The sequence below is a fragment of the Scleropages formosus genome, chromosome 22 (assembly GCF_900964775.1).
Source record: "Scleropages formosus chromosome 22, fSclFor1.1, whole genome shotgun sequence".
NCBI lineage: Eukaryota > Metazoa > Chordata > Actinopteri > Osteoglossiformes > Osteoglossidae > Scleropages > Scleropages formosus.
In genome coordinates this window covers 3343005-3362655 of record NC_041827.1, presented here as the reverse complement: position 1 = coordinate 3362655, position 19651 = coordinate 3343005, and the positions used below count along the sequence as shown (strand labels likewise).

The window sequence follows — 19651 nt, the reverse complement described above, 5'->3', positions numbered from 1 at the left end:
GAGTTCATTGGAAGTCGCTTTGGGAAAAAGCATCTGCTAAATAAATAAATGTAATGTAGATGGAATGGCTAGTGTCTCAAAAGCAGGTTGGAAAGCTGCAGCTCACGCAACAAGAAAGGGAATTGAAAGCGGTGTGAATGGAAACAAACACACACAAGCGCCGCAGGATGGAATGTTTCGTACACACTTCTTTCTTTTATCAGCAATGTAAAAAGGGATTAATGGCATCCATTTGTTGTTTGAATGGAAGACAGTGCAGACACACTGCTAAGGATTGGATTGCTTTTCTACTGCATCCTTTATTAAAAAAAAAAAGCGTTCATTTGGAATCGTGGATATTGTGAGGAAGTTTTATGCAGCTGCTCTTGGTTCATATGGTGGAAAGTAACTAACTGTACTTAAGAATCACACGTCTGCATCTAAGTGTCTCTTCCTGCTAATGTAATGAACACATTGTATTTGCTATGAGATATTTGTTGCTTTGGAGAAAAGTGTCTGCTAAATGAATACATGTAAAAGTACATGTTACCACACACCCTACACTATGTAGTGTAAAAATTTCAACTCTCCCGCGACACAAATGACCAGCGACTGAGAGAATGAGGAGGGGGTGCGGTGGCACAGTGGGTTTGACCAGGTTCTGCTGTTTGGTGGGCCTGGGGTTCAAGTCCCACTTGGGGTGCCTTGTGATGCACTGGGGTCCCATCCAGGGTGTGTCCCCTCCCTTAGCCCTGTGCTGCTGGACTAGGCTCTAGTTTGTTGCCCCCTGCTCGGGGCAAGTGGCTTCAGTCAACGTGTGTGAGAGATGGAGGAATAATGTACCACATTTTACCTAATAAAGGTATCATTTAAATGGAAACCCAGAGCAGCTCAGGTCCCGAGCCGCACGGAGCTCAAAGGAAAACAGTCATCCTGCTCGCATGGTGGGCAAGGCGCTTTTGGGGTGGCAGTAAGGGAAGGGTCACCGCCGGCGTTCCATACCCGGAGACGAGGGCAGGAGTGCAGGAGTGCAGGTGCCTTCATTAAGAGCTATTCACGAGCCGAACGGGAGCACTTTCCCCGACTTCCGCAGGCCTCGCCTCCACAAAGCAGAGGACGCCGTGCTCCCGCAATGGTGTCATCGCCCGCCTGCCGTTTCCAGCTGAGCGCCGTTTTTGCGCGGCCGTTTCGAGCGCCCGCGACGCCACACTTCAGCTCCAGCTGCCTCCGCGAGCCTAATAGTCCCGCGATTCCCAGCCGCTCGATTCACTTCCGTCACGAGCACAGCGTCGCAGCACAGCGCCCCACGTCTCACAGGCTTCCATGGCAAAAAATAAATCATCTGGAATTTCCTGCACTGTATTTTTGCTGGCGGAAGACAAAAAGAAAATGCTTCGTTAAGGACTAATCCATTATCAGCCATTATATAGCAATAATGGAATTTTCCGGAAGAGTGCGATAACCCTTCTGCGGTTACAAAGCGGTAAAGGCGGAGGGATTTACCACAATACAACTTATTCAATTACTGCCCTTTGTTGAAACCCTCCATCTTTTAGATAGGATTGTCAAACCCTGCACCAGTGTGACATTTCTGGGGCAGCGCACTCACATAATTCACCGCGGTGAAGGTATCGCTGGCTCTGATTTGGGAAGGGCACACGCCACGCACTTTCCTCAAAAGCTCAAAAGCCTTTGAGTTTTCCAAAGGCCGCTACATTTTACTGCGTTATTATTCATTGCAGCACTCAGATTTCGATACAAGGAGAAACGGAGTCAGAGAAATCCATGAAAGAAATTAACCATCGTATGTTGGTCGCGTTTTATTCTCCGTTTGTTCGATATTTATTGTTGGTTTTATTCTGCCAATACTTGTTTTGTAAAAATGCTGTAATCATAACCTCGGGGAGAAATGGAATATGGAACACAAGTGATAAAGGTGGGAGAGTGCAGCATCAGACCAGATGCCCTCCACTGTAGAATGGACACAATTTGTAATGGAGGATGTATAGCGCCACCCTATGGTGGGAAGCATGTACTGCAACAGCATGACTTTGTTCTGGTTAAGATTTTTTGTAATATAGTGGCTGAGGCCTAAATATGAAGAATATGGAAATGGAATTATGCTGTGTAGGGGCAACTGGCAGTTTAGCAGTTTGAGGTGCTACCTTTGGACTCCAAAGGTCACAGGTTCAAATCCCAGCTATAGTAACCTTGAGCCAGATACTTACCCTAACTTGTTGCAGTAAAATTACCCAGCTGTGTAAAAGGGTAAATAACTGTATTTGCCTTAACATTTTGAGTTAGTTTGAGGGGGAAAACACTGAATGCATGGAATTTACTTGTTTTCCTTGTTTTTACTAGTACAATACAGTGTTTCTCAAGAGTTGGAGGAGGTGGTCAGTGTATTCCTGCCCAACGCATGCAGTATGTATATTCTTCAAAGATCAACACAATCCCTGTGTCTCTGGATTAGGGGTGCAGTGTGATGGATGTGTTAGTCTTGCAGGAGCGTTTCCCCCAACAAAGCAGCAGATATTTCAAGATATGCCTCTGCTCTGCATGGATCAGAATACACGTGCATCTAGCTTGAGGATTGTCTGTACCATCTACACGCAAAATCTCCTTCAAGTCTTCTTTGCCGAAGCCTGCCGCGCAATTGCGGCTAATTGGCACTTTCGCGAGGCTCTCCGTTTGGAGCAGATCAGAGACGAGGCTGCTGGCACGTCTTTACCACCGAGGAATCTTTTCATTTTTTATTACCGAGCGGAAGTAGGTATTGGTCTCCCTGTTTGAATAGCAATGAAATTTCATCTTCAGGTCCGTGGAATCAATGGATACACTATCGTATTGTTTTTGAAACCTTTTGAAACCTTTACTTGAATACAGTTCACATCTAAAGAAAGGGAATATAATAAAAAGTACATAAGGTTATACTAGAGGGGGGTGCGGTGGTGCAGTGGGTTTGACCAGGTCCTGCTCTCCGGTGAGTCTGGGGTTCGAGTCCTGCTTGGGGTGCCCTGTGACAGTCTGGCATCCCATCCTGGGTGTGTTTATCTCCTCCCCCACCAGCCCTACACCCTATGCTGCCGGGTTAGGTTCCAGCCCACCGCGACCCCGCTTGGGACAGGCGGCTTCAATCAATATGTGTGTGTGGGTTATGCTATGAATAGATGCATTTACAGTTAACGGTTGTTTAGCTGATGGTTTCCTCCAGATCGATTTAGGATTATAGGAGACAGTGGTTGGAACTGCTGCCTTTGGATCTCACGGTTGTAGGTTGAAATCCCACCTCCAGCTGTAGTACCCTCGATCCAGATACTTACCCTAAATTGCTCCAGTAAACTTACCCAGCTGCAGAAACAGGTAAGTCTCTCTAAGTTGCTTTGGGGGGGGGAGTGTCAGATAAATGTAGTGTTATTTATACAGCTCAGAAATATTTTCTAGGGAAAATATCTTTGTAAGGGGTACTACAGCTGGAGGTGGGGGTTCAAATCTGCAACCTTTGGGTGCAAAGACAGCAGCTCTAACCACAACACTCCCAGTTGGAAATACGGTGAGCTATGAACCATACGTCATAAATCTTTTTATTGGCAACCTCACTAAGACCAATAAAAAAGGTGCCTTTAAGAAAGGAGTCACCAGTTTCCCTGAGGTGGGCTACATGTCCACACGTGAGTCTCGGCCCTCCGTGAGCCTCAGCCCCTCTGGCCATGAGCACATTAACAAAACAGGGCTCTCAAGGGCAGGTCCACGTCACACTTGCTTCCAGTCATCATGGTACTTTACCACGCTCAGCGATTCTCTGTAAGGTGGTGTGCAAAATGAAAGCAAGCCTTCGCAATCCACAAGGGAGCATGCGTTAAATAAATAATAAACTGAAACTCTGAATGAAATACACCATGTTTTGTAACGACGCTTTGATGCCGAGCAAAATGAATGCACAAATCCAACGGTTCCTCAACGGTTTAGGGTCCGTTATTATTTATTCGTTCTTTATTGCTGTCACGGTTATCCTCATTATTGCTGCAGGCATTCGGAGAAAGGAGATGTCTGAAAGAGTCAGAAGAGTGACAAAGAAATGTTTTTGCCACATCCACAATCTCCAGAATTCAGATGTTAATACAAATAACTGGAGGGTATGTAGATATAATTTCCTGTAAACTGATTTAACACCTGGAAACCTTTACTCACTCATAGAGCAATATAATAAATTGTATAAACACACAGGTGAACACAAACCAGACCTAAAATTCAGATTTTCTTTTTTTTCAGATTTTTTTTTTTAAACACAATAGCAGCAATGGTATAAAAACAGAACTCTAAGTCTCTATGACAACGATATATCTTGATAGGCATGCCATATGGTGTCCTTTCTTACTTTTATATTTACTTTACTGCGTTACACCACAGTTGTATTAAAAAGTTTTGGATACCCAGTTAAAGTGCAAAAGGTAGGGGGTCTGCTGCAGTGAGTGTGGGGTTCGAGTCCTGCTTGGGGTACCTTGCAATGGACTGGCATCCCGTCCTGGGTGTGTTCTCTTCCGTGTTACCGGGTTAGGTTCTGGTTCACCACAACCCCCCTTAGGACAAGCAGTTGCTGTGTGTGTTAAACTGCAAAAGCATTTATTTAAATGCTTACAAATTCCGAAAACTACCAATGTAAAGGAAGCGTGCGTCACAGAACAGTCGCAGTTAGTGTAGTTTGCACTGTAAAATCAGAACACTTACATTTGTTTGAGGTTTTTCTCCACAGCAGCTGACAGTGTTACACTATTTACCATTATTTACCCATTTACACAACTGGGTAATTTTACTGGGGCAATTCTGGGTAAGTACCTTGTTCAAGGGTACTATAGCAGTACATAAGATGCAAACCAACATCCTTCTGCTCCAAAGGCAGAGCCTCTGACCACTGCATTATCAGCCACCTCAGTTATTGCTACTCTTACATAGTACCTTTGTTGCACTTTCCCTGTCCCCAGGTGTACTTCAAACGTGATGGAGAGCCAATTGAGATATTTCACTACACCCAGCCCACTGCCGGCAGCGACGGGAGAGGCACAGCAGGCATGCGGGGTGCCCGACCTCTGATCAGCCGGGATCTGGACGACACTAAACTCCAGAAATCGCTGTCGCTCCTGGACCACAATGGCAAGCCGGCCCGGCTGTACACGGAGAGCCCGGGGCGCAGCTACACCCCCGGCGTGCCCGGCTTTGAGGCCAGTCCGGCCACGGAAGTGATCCCGGAGACAGTGGTGAGCCGCGAGTTCCCGCGCTGGGTCCAGAGCTCCGACCCGCTGTACTACTTCACGTCCAGGCAGGTCCCCCAGAGCGACGGCTCCGTGGAGGTACAGGCCCGCATCACGTGGGCCCTCAACCCCCAAATGGACAACGACGCCTTGTTCAGCTGCGAGGTCAAACATCCTGCGCTGTCAATGCCCATGGTCATGGAGGTCACGCTAGGTAAGCAGAATGTTACTCGTGCCAACGTTGCATCTACTCCACCACCTCCACATTCGTACTTTAAGTCCTTGCCCTCCGCGAGAGTCAGGCTTAGCTGAACAACAACTCCCCGAGGAAATGAATGCAACTCACAGTGGAACTGCACTCTGGCTCACCCTGGTACTTTTCTTATCCATACTTTTCGCGCTCTTTCGTCTACATCAAATTCACATTTAAATTGCAATTGCATTAAGCAGGGCAGCTGGTAGTCTAGCCGTTAGCGCTTCTACCTTTGGATCCAAAGGTTGCAGATTTGAACCCCATCTCCAGCAGTAGTAGCCTTGAATAAAGTACTTACTCTAAAGTGCTCAGCTGTGTAAGTGAGTAGGTAGTTGTACATTGTAAGGTGTTTTGGAAAAAAGCAAAAAATATATATATATATGTAAAGTTTAGTAGTAAAAAGCAGTGACATATATTACCCATCATCCCTAAGTGGGGCACATAAGATTTGGCAGCTGTGTTTAATTTTGCAGGATTTTGGCAACAATTTTCAGAGGCAGTCATGGAGTGCTGGGTCGAGGTGTAAGTCTGCAGTCCTTTTCCCCAGAACAGGGCTCCTCCCCTTTGCATAACTATAACTGATGTATATTTTAAAACGTTCATTCCGCCTCATACTTAATTGTGTTACAGTTGAGCAGATTGCGGAATGGATGTGGAACGCAACCACGAATGACTGACAGGGCAATTCATTGAGCTGGCTGCTATGAGATTGAGTTAACTCAGCGCAGTTATTGAAAAAGTCGACGTAAATTAGGGAACTAAAATGAGAATTTAAACACGCCTGCATAATCATTCCATTATTCATTAAAAAAAAAAAAAAAGACTTCAGTCTCGCCACCATCTGGCAAGAAGTGTTACTATCCCATAATTCTACACGTTTAACCTTGTGCCTCTACATCACACCTGAGTTGGTGCTAGTTATCATAACTTTTATATTATACTTGAAACCATATATAGGTTCTACCATTCAAAACTTTATTTTTTTACCATATCTACAATTTTGATTTACTCTGAACTTTAGTGCTCCTTCATTGTATTTACATTTATTCACTTAGCAGACACTTTCCTCCAATGAACTCTATGGAGTGTTAACAGCCCACACACCTTATTCACCAAGGTAACTTACACTGCTAGATACACTACTTACACTGGGTCACTCATCCATACATGAGTAGAACACACTGTTCAGGGAATGTAATAAGATGTAGCACTGAACATTTCTTGCCGTAAAACTGGTGAACATAAGGTTGATTTGTCGTCAATTATAAAAAAATCCAAGGCAAATTGTTTTTGGAAAGTAGGCAAACCAAACTCCGTTGCTCAGATGTTACCAGAAGACATTGTGTCGTAACGTGCAGAATAAGACGCCTTTCAAAAACATTTGAAAACGGCACTTTTGGGCATTTGCACAGTGCTTTGGAAATACAGGGACCCCATTGTCAAGGTGCTCTCTTGGGGACACTTTGGTCTCCAGTTCCACACAAGATTGGCTTTGCAGAGCGAGCTGTAGGAGAAAGAGGGAAAAACGGCCACAGTGTGGATATGAAGAACTAAAAGGACGAGAGCAAGCGTGTCAAACCCTTGAGAGGATTAGCCAACCATGGGCCATTGACCTGAGTTGTATTGTATCAGCCAAAGGACTGTGCCCCAGCCATGAGTTCCACGCCTGAGCTTTAGTGCTCCAGTGCTTATGTTTCCATCCAGAGGCGCTGGCCGACCTTCCAAACCTCTCACATGTCTACCACCTTCCTCCTTCATCCAGTCCCTCAATGAATCCAATGTCCTACGAAACTGATGTGCTTATAGCACATTTACGTTTATTCATTTAGCAAACGCTTTTCTCCAAAACGACGTACATCTTTGAGGAAAACTACACCAACAACGAATTAAAGGAAAGATTTGGATGCAGACACGTGACTCTAGAGTACAACCACCGTGTCACATTTCACCGTATGAACCAGTGAACATTACATGAGTAGCTGCATAAAGGTCCATTATTCAACAAATCCTATTCACAAAATTATGAAGCATTAACATTTACACGTTTATCATCCATTTACAAAATCAGAGGGAAGGGAATCCGAAAGAGGTGGGTTTTGAGACCCTTCTTAAACATAGAAAGAGATTCTGCTTCACCCAAAGCTGCACCATAGTAAAACGTTCCCTCTAGGTCTGGGAAAGGGTTGAGGGGGTTTCTCTCCTGCTTCCTAAGGAAGGGTATTTTTATTATATTACCACACAGTGTAAAAAAAAAAAGAAAACTACACAGAGCCCCACAAATTGACTTCCTTACAGTCTGTTGGAAACTTCTGTGTTTTGGCAAAGCTTTTATTTTGCCTCCGCTGCGATTCAAGCTACCAATTTATCAGAAGCTGTGCTCTTTGAAGAGCGGAAGAATGCCTCCTGCGACAGCCTTTGTTATTACCCCGAGAATACGGAGCAGACAAATAAGATTCAAGAATCCCGAAAATGTGCTTTTTGTTGATTTTAATTGCAGCTCGCTCAGAATTCAAAGCCCTTCCTTACCTGTCTTGAGTAAGATATAACTCCAGGTGGTGTGCAGCAGGCCTGAGATCAGACGGCTTTTCCCACATTCGTCTTTGTCAGCAATGTGCACAAGTCAGGCCTTGTGCGAAGCAGGAATATGCAGGTAAACGAATATACGGGCATTCATAACAAATCTCTTCAGTTAATTACGGGCCCGAATTCAGTCGTAGGAATGATAACAAAACAGCTGCCTGAAATGAGCACCAATTCGGGTATTCTATTTATAATTTAATTTTCTTTGCCGAAATGGCTTTAAGTCAACTAAGTTCAATAAACACACCAAAGGAATCGTGCCTGAAGAAACTGCAGCCTTATCTAGGTCACACTGCTTCATTTAGTCTCCAAGCATCTTTTTCTATCTCTCAAATATGTGTTATTATAATAATTATGTTCTTATATTTAATACCTTAGGTAAGAAATGTGCAAATGAATTAAAGTCTCTTTGCTGCAGTTTAATTTTACCACGTACTAAGCATTCATTATTAGTAAAATACATCTGGATTAATTGTAATAATTATTTCAATGCATATAGAATATTATTGGGCGCTTAATGCATGAGGACACCAGTCAGCGGTAGTTATGCTGTGGTTGCAAACCTTCCATCAGCAAAATTTGCCTCGTTTTGGAGGGAAAACGGCCTGTAGTTGTTTTTTGTTTTTCTTTTTTTCATTAGACAGCTTGCTGACCATTTGTGTCTCAGAAATGCTTTCGAGTAGTGAAATGGAAATTACAACATGAGGAAATGATTCCTAAGCTTTTCTCCATCCCAGCTTTCCAGGTATTGCCTTTTGCAGGGTACTCCTTGTTTTTGGGCTGTCTTGGACACACAGCCCGCCCTTCACGTGGCAGACTAATGTGTGTTTGGTCTGGAAAATGAGAGGGGAGCCTAAGTGGTACCTTAAGTAATAAATCTTTCATTGATTTAATATTGCCACACAAGCCCAAGTGGCAGCCTGACAATGGTCCAAAGTTGTATTACAGCTGCTGAATATTCATGAGCAGCGTCGTGCCCGCGGTGCAAATGGACTTGGATCGGGCCCTTGCAAAGCGTTCTCTCCGCCGTGCTGCTCTGCTGCAGGTCTTCCCGTCGTTCTGAGAGCAAGCGTTGCTGCTTGGAACTCATGAGCTCAGTGTGCCTTAATAATTAAACCTCCGCTCAGCACCCTGCATTTACATACCCCGGGGTCATTTCTTATTCATACGAACCCAAAGAAATGGGTATTCCAGGACACTCACCGATGAAAGGGTACAGTATCTCCCTTCACTCGCTGTCCTGTCGTAAGGAGGATGGATGATGCCTGGTAGGGACATTTCATTCCTGCAGCACCAAACTGATGGGAAGATAAACTGGGGAACGATAAGTGCCCCTCCCCTGGTTCCAGTTCACAGGAACCTCACACACCCCGTGCACAACCATGAGAGAGAACCCGTCCCTTGGTGCTTCAGTTGCCTTCAGAAGGGTCCAAGGTTGTAGTACCTGGCAGAGCTCATTTTTAACCCTTTCAGAATCTTTCCTCCTGCTCTTTGCTAATGCAGGGGGGGCACAGTGGCACAGCGAGTAGAGTTGCTGTCTCACAGCACCTAGGTGGTGAACATGGGTTTGCTCCCCTGTTCAAGCTGTGTGGAGTTTCAGTGTTTACCCTGTGTTTGCGTGGATTTCCACTGGGTGCTCTGGTTTCTTCCCGCAGTTCAAGGACATGCTACACGGGTATATTAGTGACTCTAAAATCACCCATAATGTGTGAGTGAAAGAGAGAGTCTGTTTCATTGATGTATGGATGAGTGACACATTCTAAGTAGCGTATCTAGCAGTGTAAGTCACCACGGTGAATAAGGTGTGTAGGCTGATAACACTACACAGAGTTCATTGGAAGCTGCTTTGGAGAAAAGTGTCTGCTAAAGGAATAAATGTGGGTGCAACATGTCACTGCCCAAATTCTACCAAAGAATAGGTCTCAGAAATACAACCTGATATCTTAAAAGATGTCCTGTGTCCTTTGATTTATGCAGTGAGCAAAATAGAATGTTCAATACACATTACTGGTGTGAGAACAGAAATCATAATCCATTAACTGACAGCAGCAGCAGAATCATTAACTGAATAAAAAATGCTTGCTTCATTAGGTGTACCAGACAGCTTGTGATTTGATTGATGGGCTTTAAAGCATACTTTCTATTACTTTTTTCTTATACAGGTTAAGCTGACATCATCAAATGAAGTATGTACTTTTTTCGCCAGCTATTAAATTGAGATTTTGATCATGGGCAACACAGTGCGTTGGCACGTGTTACCGCTGCAGTGGTTCATGTAGCCTGACCATTTGTACATGTGGGTCAACAGCTTCCTTGAACTGCTGGAAGATGATTTGCTGTAGAAAGCGCACATTTGCATACGAGGTTAGCTATTTAGTGATCTAATCTTGGGCTGTCAGGGGCGGTTCACAGTACAAAAAAACATGCGTCACAGTGGTAGCTTGGCTCGGTTCATGTTTAGTTGTTGCTATTAAAAGTAAATCCTCATTGTACACCATCTGCAAAAGCAGATGCCCTGCACTGTACATTATAATTCCCTAGACTATTAGGAGCACAAGGTGGCTATTATCTGAAGCGATGCAGAACCAACAGACACAGTACCTTGTTGCTGCATGTCTTCTCCCCTCATTCAGTATTCTTCCAGTCCCCAGTTTAGACACGGCAAGGGGAATCAATCTCAGCCTTTGAAGGACTATTATGTCTGACATGCAGGAATAAACCAATCACAAGTTAACACCTCCGCCGACATACGAGAGAGCATTGGGCCTTTCAGAAGGTCGGGATGTGATCCCTTCCCATCCCCTACTATCCCAGTGCTGAAACTCCCAACATTGTCCAGGGAACAAATTAATCCATGAGGGGCTCCCGTCTTTACAAGAGCAGGGAATTAGCTTTGAGAGCGCTCCTTATCAGTTCTCTTCCATACTGCCCTCACATGCTCCATCTGCTCCTTGGTAATGAGTATCTGCCCGATTTAGTTCCCGGTCTTCCCCGAGGGAGTAAATCCACGGGTGACCTTTGTATCAAAGGATTCCGTGCCTCTGGGCTCCCTTCTTGTGACCTTAATTGATGGTACATTTGTTCCTTTAGCCAAGAAGACATCTTTTTACATCTCACAAGCTAACATCTCTTTCCATTTTTCTTCCTATCCCCCCCGTCCCCCCAACTACTTACTAGCGGCCCCCAAGGGCCCCAAGCTGCTGATGACCCCAGCTCGGGCAAAGGTAGGGGACACGGTTCGCATCACCGTCCAAGGATTCCAGGTAGGATCTCCTGGGGTAAGTGCATGGGGGACGGTTGTGAAACCTGGGCACTGTTCAGTTCAGGATATGGAGAGATGGAGAGGAGCAGTCAAGCCTGTGAGTCTTGATTCTATAGTGACCATTCTTACATAACTTGGAATATACTGTGCATGTCTGCTATACTGGTGACCAGCATGAATAGAAAACGATCCTTAATTAACTTTATTATTATTATTATTATTATTATTTTTATTATTATCGTTGACATTTTACACAATATGAACACCATAATTACTGTGATATTAACAACAAAACAACTTGAAATCTGGAATTAAAACAGCTTTACAGTAAAAACAAGTTCACTTTAACAAATCAGATCATTTGTAACCCAAAAAGCAAGTTAAAAGAGCTGAACAAACAAAAGGAGCTCTGTTAGCAGAGATACAAATTACATATTTGATACAGATGCCAGCTGGAATAAACTGAGGTCTGTTCCCACCTTTACTGTACAGTATGACTTTCTGCATGGTTCCAGAAGGTAGTTTTTTTGTTCTCTTCCTCCTTGCCATAAGCAATTAGGATATCTGACTGAAAAGCAAATTCGCCTAGTGCTGGAAGCTTTTGTTTATTTATGTTCTCTCCAGTTTTGCTTTTTTTTTTTTTGGATATGCAAAGTTGATCTTGCCAGCCAGGCAAATATGTATCTCAGTACTATCCGTAAGCTTTCTCCTGTCAGCTGGGTGGATTCCCTGCCTGCAGGGGTGCTCCGCCCACATGCAGGAGACATCCAGCTGTGAGATAGCCTTTGTTTAACTACCAGCATTATTTTTTTGCATGTTTTCGGAGAAAAGTGAGAAAAGCTCCTTGTCTTTGACCAAGACTATTCAGCTGCTGAAGCTGTCTCATGAAACAAGTTCAGATTTGACTCCAAAATCATTTCCATCATGCTGATCCACTGGCAGATTCAGTCACATATAATTCAGTCAAGTTTCATGCATATTTGAAGTCTTTCTTTGAATAGTGTTAAGAACAGTCACTATAAACAGGCTTGACTGTACCATACCAAACCAAAGTATTATTGCTCTCCAAGTGATATAAATTTTAATCATACCCCAATTTGAAAGTGCAGAAGAACAGGTTCCAAGACAATTCTCTCCTATCCTTTACTGGACTAGGCCTCTGGTGTTTCACTTTTACATAAAATTGTTCCACCTAAGACACAAAACTGAACTATTACTCATCAGTCAGTCGGTATAAAGTATCCCCTTCGGGTCTTCATTCTGTAAAGGTCATGTGGTCTGAAAGCATTCGGCTGATGAATACGATTTTCCGGCAACAAATAAGTGTATGCCAATAAAATCTTTTAAAATCACATCCTCTGGTACCGATGGGGATATGTGTCTGGAAGGTCACCCGCTGGCCTCAAGGTGCCTTAGCAGTACACACACGAGCATCGCACTATGAATGTGCCCCACATCAGGAACCTCACTGAGGTTACGGCTGCGCACTTGACATCACGACAGCCTGCGGTGTCCCCGACTCTTCCGCCTCGAGTGTTGGGCTGGTTGCTCAGTGAGGTTTTTTTGCACACGCATTCACAGACATACACACACAAACTCCACGGTTTGGTGTACAATGGCGAAAACCAAACGAGTGTGTCTCCTTCCAGCTACCACTAGTTTCATTCTGTTGCATCATGTGTTTCCTCAAGAACACAATGCGGCTGCGCTCATCTTGCTGTGCCCTATCCTGTGCAATCCATCACCGAGGCTTGGTGGGTTCCCAGAGATTTGATGGCGGGTATGAACCGCACCGCCCAACTTGCTCAGGCTTCAGAAAAGAATAGGCCGATATTTTTTGTCCATGTGTGAAGTGTCCATTTGTGCTCATGGCTTCAATCGAGTAACCTTTGGAAAGTCATTACCTCTCATCTCTCTCAACTGCTGAAACATTTGCCTGCAAAATGCTCCCGCAGTGCTGGTGTTCAAAAAAAAGTTGACTTAGCAGGTGGCGTAACAGGAGACTCAGGAGGGTAAAGGGTAAAATATCTTTCCCCGAGCTACGCAGTCAAATAGCAAAATGGCTCTGTCGGAATAAGAATTGCGTAATAAGTGCAGTTCTTGAGAGGTAGTTGAAAATTTACAATCCCTTTAACGTAAATCCGCATTTGGTAACTTGCTATCAGGGACAGCGCCTGGGTAGACGTTTTTATGGCTCAGGAGCTGAAATTCCTTTTAGCTCTGATTATTCCCCGTTGGACTGTTTTTGCCCTCAAGAAAGACTATCACCCCCATCCACACTGCCTCCATGGCACCGTGCTTTCCACACAGAACGAGGTGTTCCCTGAGCCCTTGTTCACCTGGACACGTGTGGGCGGCCGCCTGCTGGACGGCAGTGACAAGCGAGACGGGAAGGAGCTCATTCTGGAGCGGGTGCCGGCTGAGCTCAACGGTTCCATGTACCGCTGCACAGCCCAGAATCCTTTGGGCTCCACGGACACCCACACCCGTCTTATCGTCTTTGGTGAGTAAACCGCTCCTCTGACCTCAGGTGTGAGTGGAGGACATGGCCCTCGGCTTACTTTTGAAAACCCCTTCCCTGACTTGTGTTTGGGAGGTGTAGAGCAGTGCAAGACCCAGAGTGTAACTTTCTGATGGAGATGCCTTCCAGAAAACTTCCTCCTCAACACTATATGTATTGTATGTCTGAGGAATTTCTCACAGTTCACTGCTTCGCTTCTGCAAATTCAGAGAGGGTGTTGAGTAGGCACAGATTTCCCTTTCACTACAATAATACTGTCCTCCAGTGCAAGGTAAGAATTAATGGATTTTAATTTTGCCTGTGAATTATTTATGCATGATTAATAAGTTATAGTATTATTAAACTCTTTGATACATCTTCACAAAGATATAAGTGAGTAATGACTTTGTAATTTATATGAATAGAAGTACCCAGAGCCTTTGTGGGAGCAGTACAATAGAGATGCTTTGGAGGGAGATGACATGACGCGACGCTTATGTATAATGACTCTTAATAAACACGAGGGCCTGTTAATGCATGTGGACCTTTTACAGGACGTTAGGGACATTTTTTCGATGAAGGATTCTCGTTTCTTAGGGGTCACTTCAAGTTATCGAGGCCAGCGCTGAAACCCTGAGCCATTACTTATTTGTTGTTGACACAGCCACTAGATTGCTCACTGATTTCTCGGCGATATCTCTGTCCTCTTGTCTTTAATATTCTCCCAGGCGATTTTGAGAGAAGGGTCGACGAGGACTCTAGCACAGATCCGAATCAAGTACGCCTTTTAGGAGATGAGGAAAAGCTTGGATTTTATTGTTTACTCTTGAGGACAATGCAACACAAATGAAGGCAGATGTGGTTGTGATGGGCTATAGTTTAGAGTTTAAGGTATAAACTGACCAGTCTCATACATATTCTGTGTTTATTACATACATTCCTTGATTTTAGCCTTTGGTATTCACTCATCCATACATCAGTTACCAATAACCATTTGTCCAGTGCAGGGTCACGGTTGTCTGAAGCCTGTTCCTGAAGCATATGTTGCGAGACGGTACGCCCTGAACCGAACACCGATCCATTGTAGGGGACTCACATGCACACACTCATTCGCTCACACACACTGCAGACAGTATAGTCTCCAATCCACCTGAAACACGAGTCTTTGGACTGTTGAAAGATGCTGAAGCAGCCCGGAGGAACCCGATGAACAAAGAGAATAGACCAGATTTGAATCCACATCCAAACTAACAGGCCGTGAGGTCTGAGGCTCCAGTGCTAACAGTTACACCACCATAGCTATCAAATCAACCATGTGGAATTTTTCATCAGACATTACAAAAACTTTCTGTATCCACCCAGATGATCTAAACCCATAATACACACTCAGTTTCAATCCCGTCAATGTCATAATTCGCTGATTATTTACATAACTGTTCTGGCTGAGACAGAGGGACTCAAGGAGCTGTAGTATGACCATGTAATATAAGTGTCCCTTTGGAAGAGTTGCTGCCTAGGGGAGACATCTCAGAAGTCAAATCTTAATGTCCGTTTAAGACCCTGCGCTTCCAGAATGAACTGACAGTGGAATGCAGTCCATTTGTCTTCGTCCTCAGAGAAAATGGCCTCTTTCCCAGACAGGTTGGAAAAGTCCATCGCCATGATGGAGGCCCTTCTTCTCCATCTGCTTTGCTCAGGGCATGGAATGCTGCACACAGTGTGTCACCGATCACCTTAATCATTCGCCCTTTTGCAAAGTGCCACTAGCAGTAACAGAGTAATGCACTCTCTCTTTCCTGGGTGCCACAGCACAGCACTGACACTGTATTTCTGGTTTCTTTCATACAACACAATATGTGGGAATACGTCTCTTTTCGTAGGTGTTCCAATACATAATCCGATACGCATTTGATTAACTTATACGTTTTATGTTCTTGATTCACTGAATGTAGAGTGCAATTTCAATCCTCCTGTCCTCTCCTGACTCACATCATTCAAAGTGTTAAAGACACATTCCTCAAACTGGTAGGCTTCGCTGTGGCATCAGAACTAAGGCATTGTGAACTGTTCCACACCGGACCACCAACTGCTTTTCTCGTTCTTCCTTTCCACAGAGAACCCAAGCATGATGAAAAATACTCAGAACCAGAACAGTAAGTATTGCCGTGAAAGGCGCACCCAGCCTAAGGTGTGATCTGGGAGGGGAGTTGGAAGGGATCACTGAAGCCTCGCCTTTTCCATGTTTGCATATTCTTCATTGATTTGAATCTCCTGTGTTTTGAGCTGGAGTGCACACAGCACGCGAAAACAAACAAGGCAAAACCAACACGGATTCATAGGTCTCGATGACCGTGGGATTTAATAATTTAACATGGAGCTGTACTGGGGAGTGCAAGACTGTCTCAGCTGCATTGAACTGGGAAACTTGTTATTTTTGCATGCCTGCTGGACCAAAAGGAAGCTCGCTTGATATGTTTATCGAAGAGTTGTTAATTACCACGTTACCCACTTCAGGTTACATTAGAGCATTTACTCTGAGTCCGGCAATTCAAGGTTGAGCATTCACTGCTCTTTTCTCACTGGAGACAAGAGACCACTTATTTACTCTCCAGCATCCGCTCCAGTTTGCGGCGACAAAGAGCATCGCGGTTTCCATCTCCCTGGATGTGGGAAGGGTGCAGACAGCGTTACGTGGAGCACAGATAGACAATGTGCCCCCAGCAGCTGAGGGAAAACAGCAAGCTGGTCTATCTCATGCACATATGTCTGTTTTTTTGGATTGCGTGCTCACTGTTTCTCAGATTCAGGGTTGAAGATCTGTGGTGTGCTGCGCAGCTCTTGTCCCCCCCAGTCCTCTCTGTCAGCGGATGTAAATTTGAATATGCAAATCCCCCCACTGTGCCTCAGAGCAGGTGTGGCACGGACGAGGACAGAATGGGGTCACGTTGCCAGGCCTACATTAGTGGTGCCCCCCCTCCCCCCTGACCCTTTTCCCCAGTACCTTGTGAATCAAACCGAGGGTTAGGGCCTCTGAGATTCGTTTCTATCCCCAGCTCATGCACACATTCAGCACACATCAGCTGTGAGCTGGACTTTTGATGTCTCCATCCACCGCCACACTGAACCCTTTGGAGACGGAAGACTGTATACCCAGTAACCAATGTCTTGCTAAATAGTAATTTATTTATTTTTTTTTTTTTATTGTGGTGTTAATTCTTGCAACCACAGTTGCCACCTGTGGGCCACTTTTCTTCCTGATGATGTGTGGACAGGGTTCTCGTCATGCGGCAGCACCTCTGGAGCCACTTGTGGCGATCTCTGTTCATAGGCTTGGGGGAATGGGGGCTCACAACCCCTGGGGAGAGCTTTAAATGACAGCTTTCTGCAAGCGGGTGGGAGATACTTCTTCCTACATCCATGCATACTGGTTTCAGACTTACCAGTGTAAACATAAATTCTTGTTCTCCATCATATCTGTCACGCGAAACTTAGGGGCCTGGGACGACTGGACCCAAGTGCAGAGTCGTTCGTCCAGGGACGAGGGATGAGGCAAGTTCTCGGTGTCAGGGATAGGTGAAGGGTCATTTGATCGGCGGTCAGGATCAGAGCGAAGATCCATGGGCGAGGTCAGGGCACTTAGTGAAGGGTCGGTCGAACGGCGAACAGGACAGGACCGAGGATCTGTGGACGTGGTCGGGAAACGAAGCAAAGAGTCAGAAACCAGAGGATGTGAACAAAGAGCTAGCGATGCTTGTGAACGAAGAGTCATGAGAAGGGGCGGTTGTCCCTGATGAGATTCCACAACGGTCTGGGCGTTGGAGTGTCTTTTAAAGGGTAGGTGCTGAACTGGAGTCAGGTGCTGTCGATTGAGTTGTGGGCATGGACGTGACAGTAACAAGTAAAAAAAAGGAACTCAAACTTGACTGAAAATAATTCAGTGCCCAATGTGATCATTGAAAGTAGATTTATTCTATGATTGAATGTCCTCACATGCTGTCAAAGAAATAAGGATACTGATATATTCGGGGTCTGATAAACTCAGGTGGTTTTAACTAGTGATCAGCAAGTCAGCTAAATTTAAAAATAAAAAAATTTTTTGATTTAGTTCATGCTAGTGAGACTTTTTTTTTCCAGCTGAAATCAATTTGTTTCATGACAACACCATATTGAGTTTATTTACTGACAAAATGCGTTCAAATATCACACCTTACTTCTAGTCATGTGATCAATGCCACTCAGTGGTTGCTCTTATGAAAACCTGCAATTTCAAGTCATCCCTCTCTTGAAAGATGTAGACTGGGGAAATTAATCATTTATAAATACACTTGCCATTAAATAATTTGCTGTTGAGTAACTGTGCGTGGGGTCGGCGTCCTAAGAAGAAATCATGGCTATATACTTTGATTTTTCACTGCTGATTTTTCTGTTTCAAAATCAGTTTTTGCGAACCGCCAGTTTGCTAAAAAAATCTGATGTTTAAAATTACCAGCAGTACATGCGAACTGAAAAATATGATTTTCTTCCAAAAGAAATTGTTTTCAATCGGTTCATTAAAAACATCACTGAATTGATTTGCATCACAAATTGCACAGCACTGATTACCAAGGTAGCTAAGATTTTTTCATTGGATGTTTTTGGGATACCGGGTCCTCCTCTCTGGTGGGTCTGGGGTTCGAGTCCCGCTTGGGGTGCATTGTGGCGGACTGGCGTCCCGTCCTGGGTGTGTCCCTTCCCCCTCCGGCCTTACGCCCTGTGTTGCCGGGTAGGCTCCGGTTCCCCGCGACCCCCTATGGGACAAGCGGTTCAGAAAATGTGTGTGTGTGTGTTTTTGGGATGTCTTAAATTTGTGATAAGATACAGAGTAAGAAAGCTCGTCATTGAGCCCTTGTTTAGCTGCATCTCTGCAAATAATGTTTGACATATATAGCTGTATGTGACACGTTCGTGATATGTGGTTACCGTGACCGTGACCCCACCTGACCCTCCACAGATGCAGCCTCTTGTGCAGACGTGCTGGGACTGACAGTGATGGCGCTGATCTTCACAGTGACGGTGGAGCTGACGTGAGTCCCCAGTCCAAGGCCACTTCCCAACCCCCTCCAGCCGTCATCAGATGCCCATCCCCCTCCGGTAAACACAGCCAGCCCTTATCACCTGACCGCCCATCCGTCTGCCAGGAAGCAGCACCTTCACCAGACGGCGTTACACTTCCTTTTTTGTAAAAAAAAAAAAAAAAGAGAAAAAAAAAAACAGAATATGAAATGACATATGGAACAAAGCTAAAAATTACTTCAGTTAATGACCCACCCCTTGTTCATGTCTTCTTGTCCCACCTCTGCCTGTCTATCAATAACAATCAGTTGTTTATAAAAAGGAAAAGAAAAAAATGACTTCACCTCGGCTTAATTTATTCAGACATAATGACGTTTGTCTTGTACAGTCATCCTTAAAGAAAACCTGAAGTGGAGTGTGGGCAGGCCCACCATATTGTCCCCCCAAAATACAGTCCCATCTTGTCTCTTGTGTATTCTATGCAGAAATCGTAGGCATACTTTGACAATATTGTTCTGATCGTATACTCTTGTCATTTGGTTTTCTAAAAAAAATTTACGCTTGAAGTTGGAATGATCAAGAAGACTTTGCTCCAAAGTCCTTTGAATCGGTGTAATCTTCCAGATAGAGGCGCAGAACTCTCCCCTTTTTAACTGTATTTTGTGTACATCCCTGTAAATAAACAAAAAAAAATAATCTAAATTAAAAGTTCCGGTTGGGGTGCAAACAGGAATTATGGAGTGTTTGTCACAGCTGACAGCTTTGCTTGAACTTTA

At 44.6% G+C, this 19651-nt stretch overlaps 1 protein-coding gene across 2 annotated transcripts in view; it reads left to right on the top strand.

The window, feature by feature from the left end:
* igsf21a (immunoglobin superfamily, member 21a) overlaps window positions 1-19080 on the top strand; it is a 190915-nt gene extending 171835 nt beyond the window's left edge. The window contains exons 6-10 of one of the 2 annotated variants that reach the window (XM_018725717.2): window positions 4962-5442; window positions 11239-11324; window positions 13634-13826; window positions 15938-15976; window positions 18814-19080. In XM_018725717.2, the coding sequence (XP_018581233.1) occupies window positions 4962-5442; window positions 11239-11324; window positions 13634-13826; window positions 15938-15976; window positions 18814-18890 (876 nt within the window). In that variant the 3' untranslated portion in view covers window positions 18891-19080. Of the gene's footprint in view, window positions 1-4961; window positions 5443-11238; window positions 11340-13633; window positions 13827-15937; window positions 15977-18813 lie in introns of both variants that reach the window. The other variant, XM_018725716.2, reaches the window with a different exon arrangement.
* The last annotated feature ends 571 nt before the right edge of the window (window positions 19081-19651 follow it).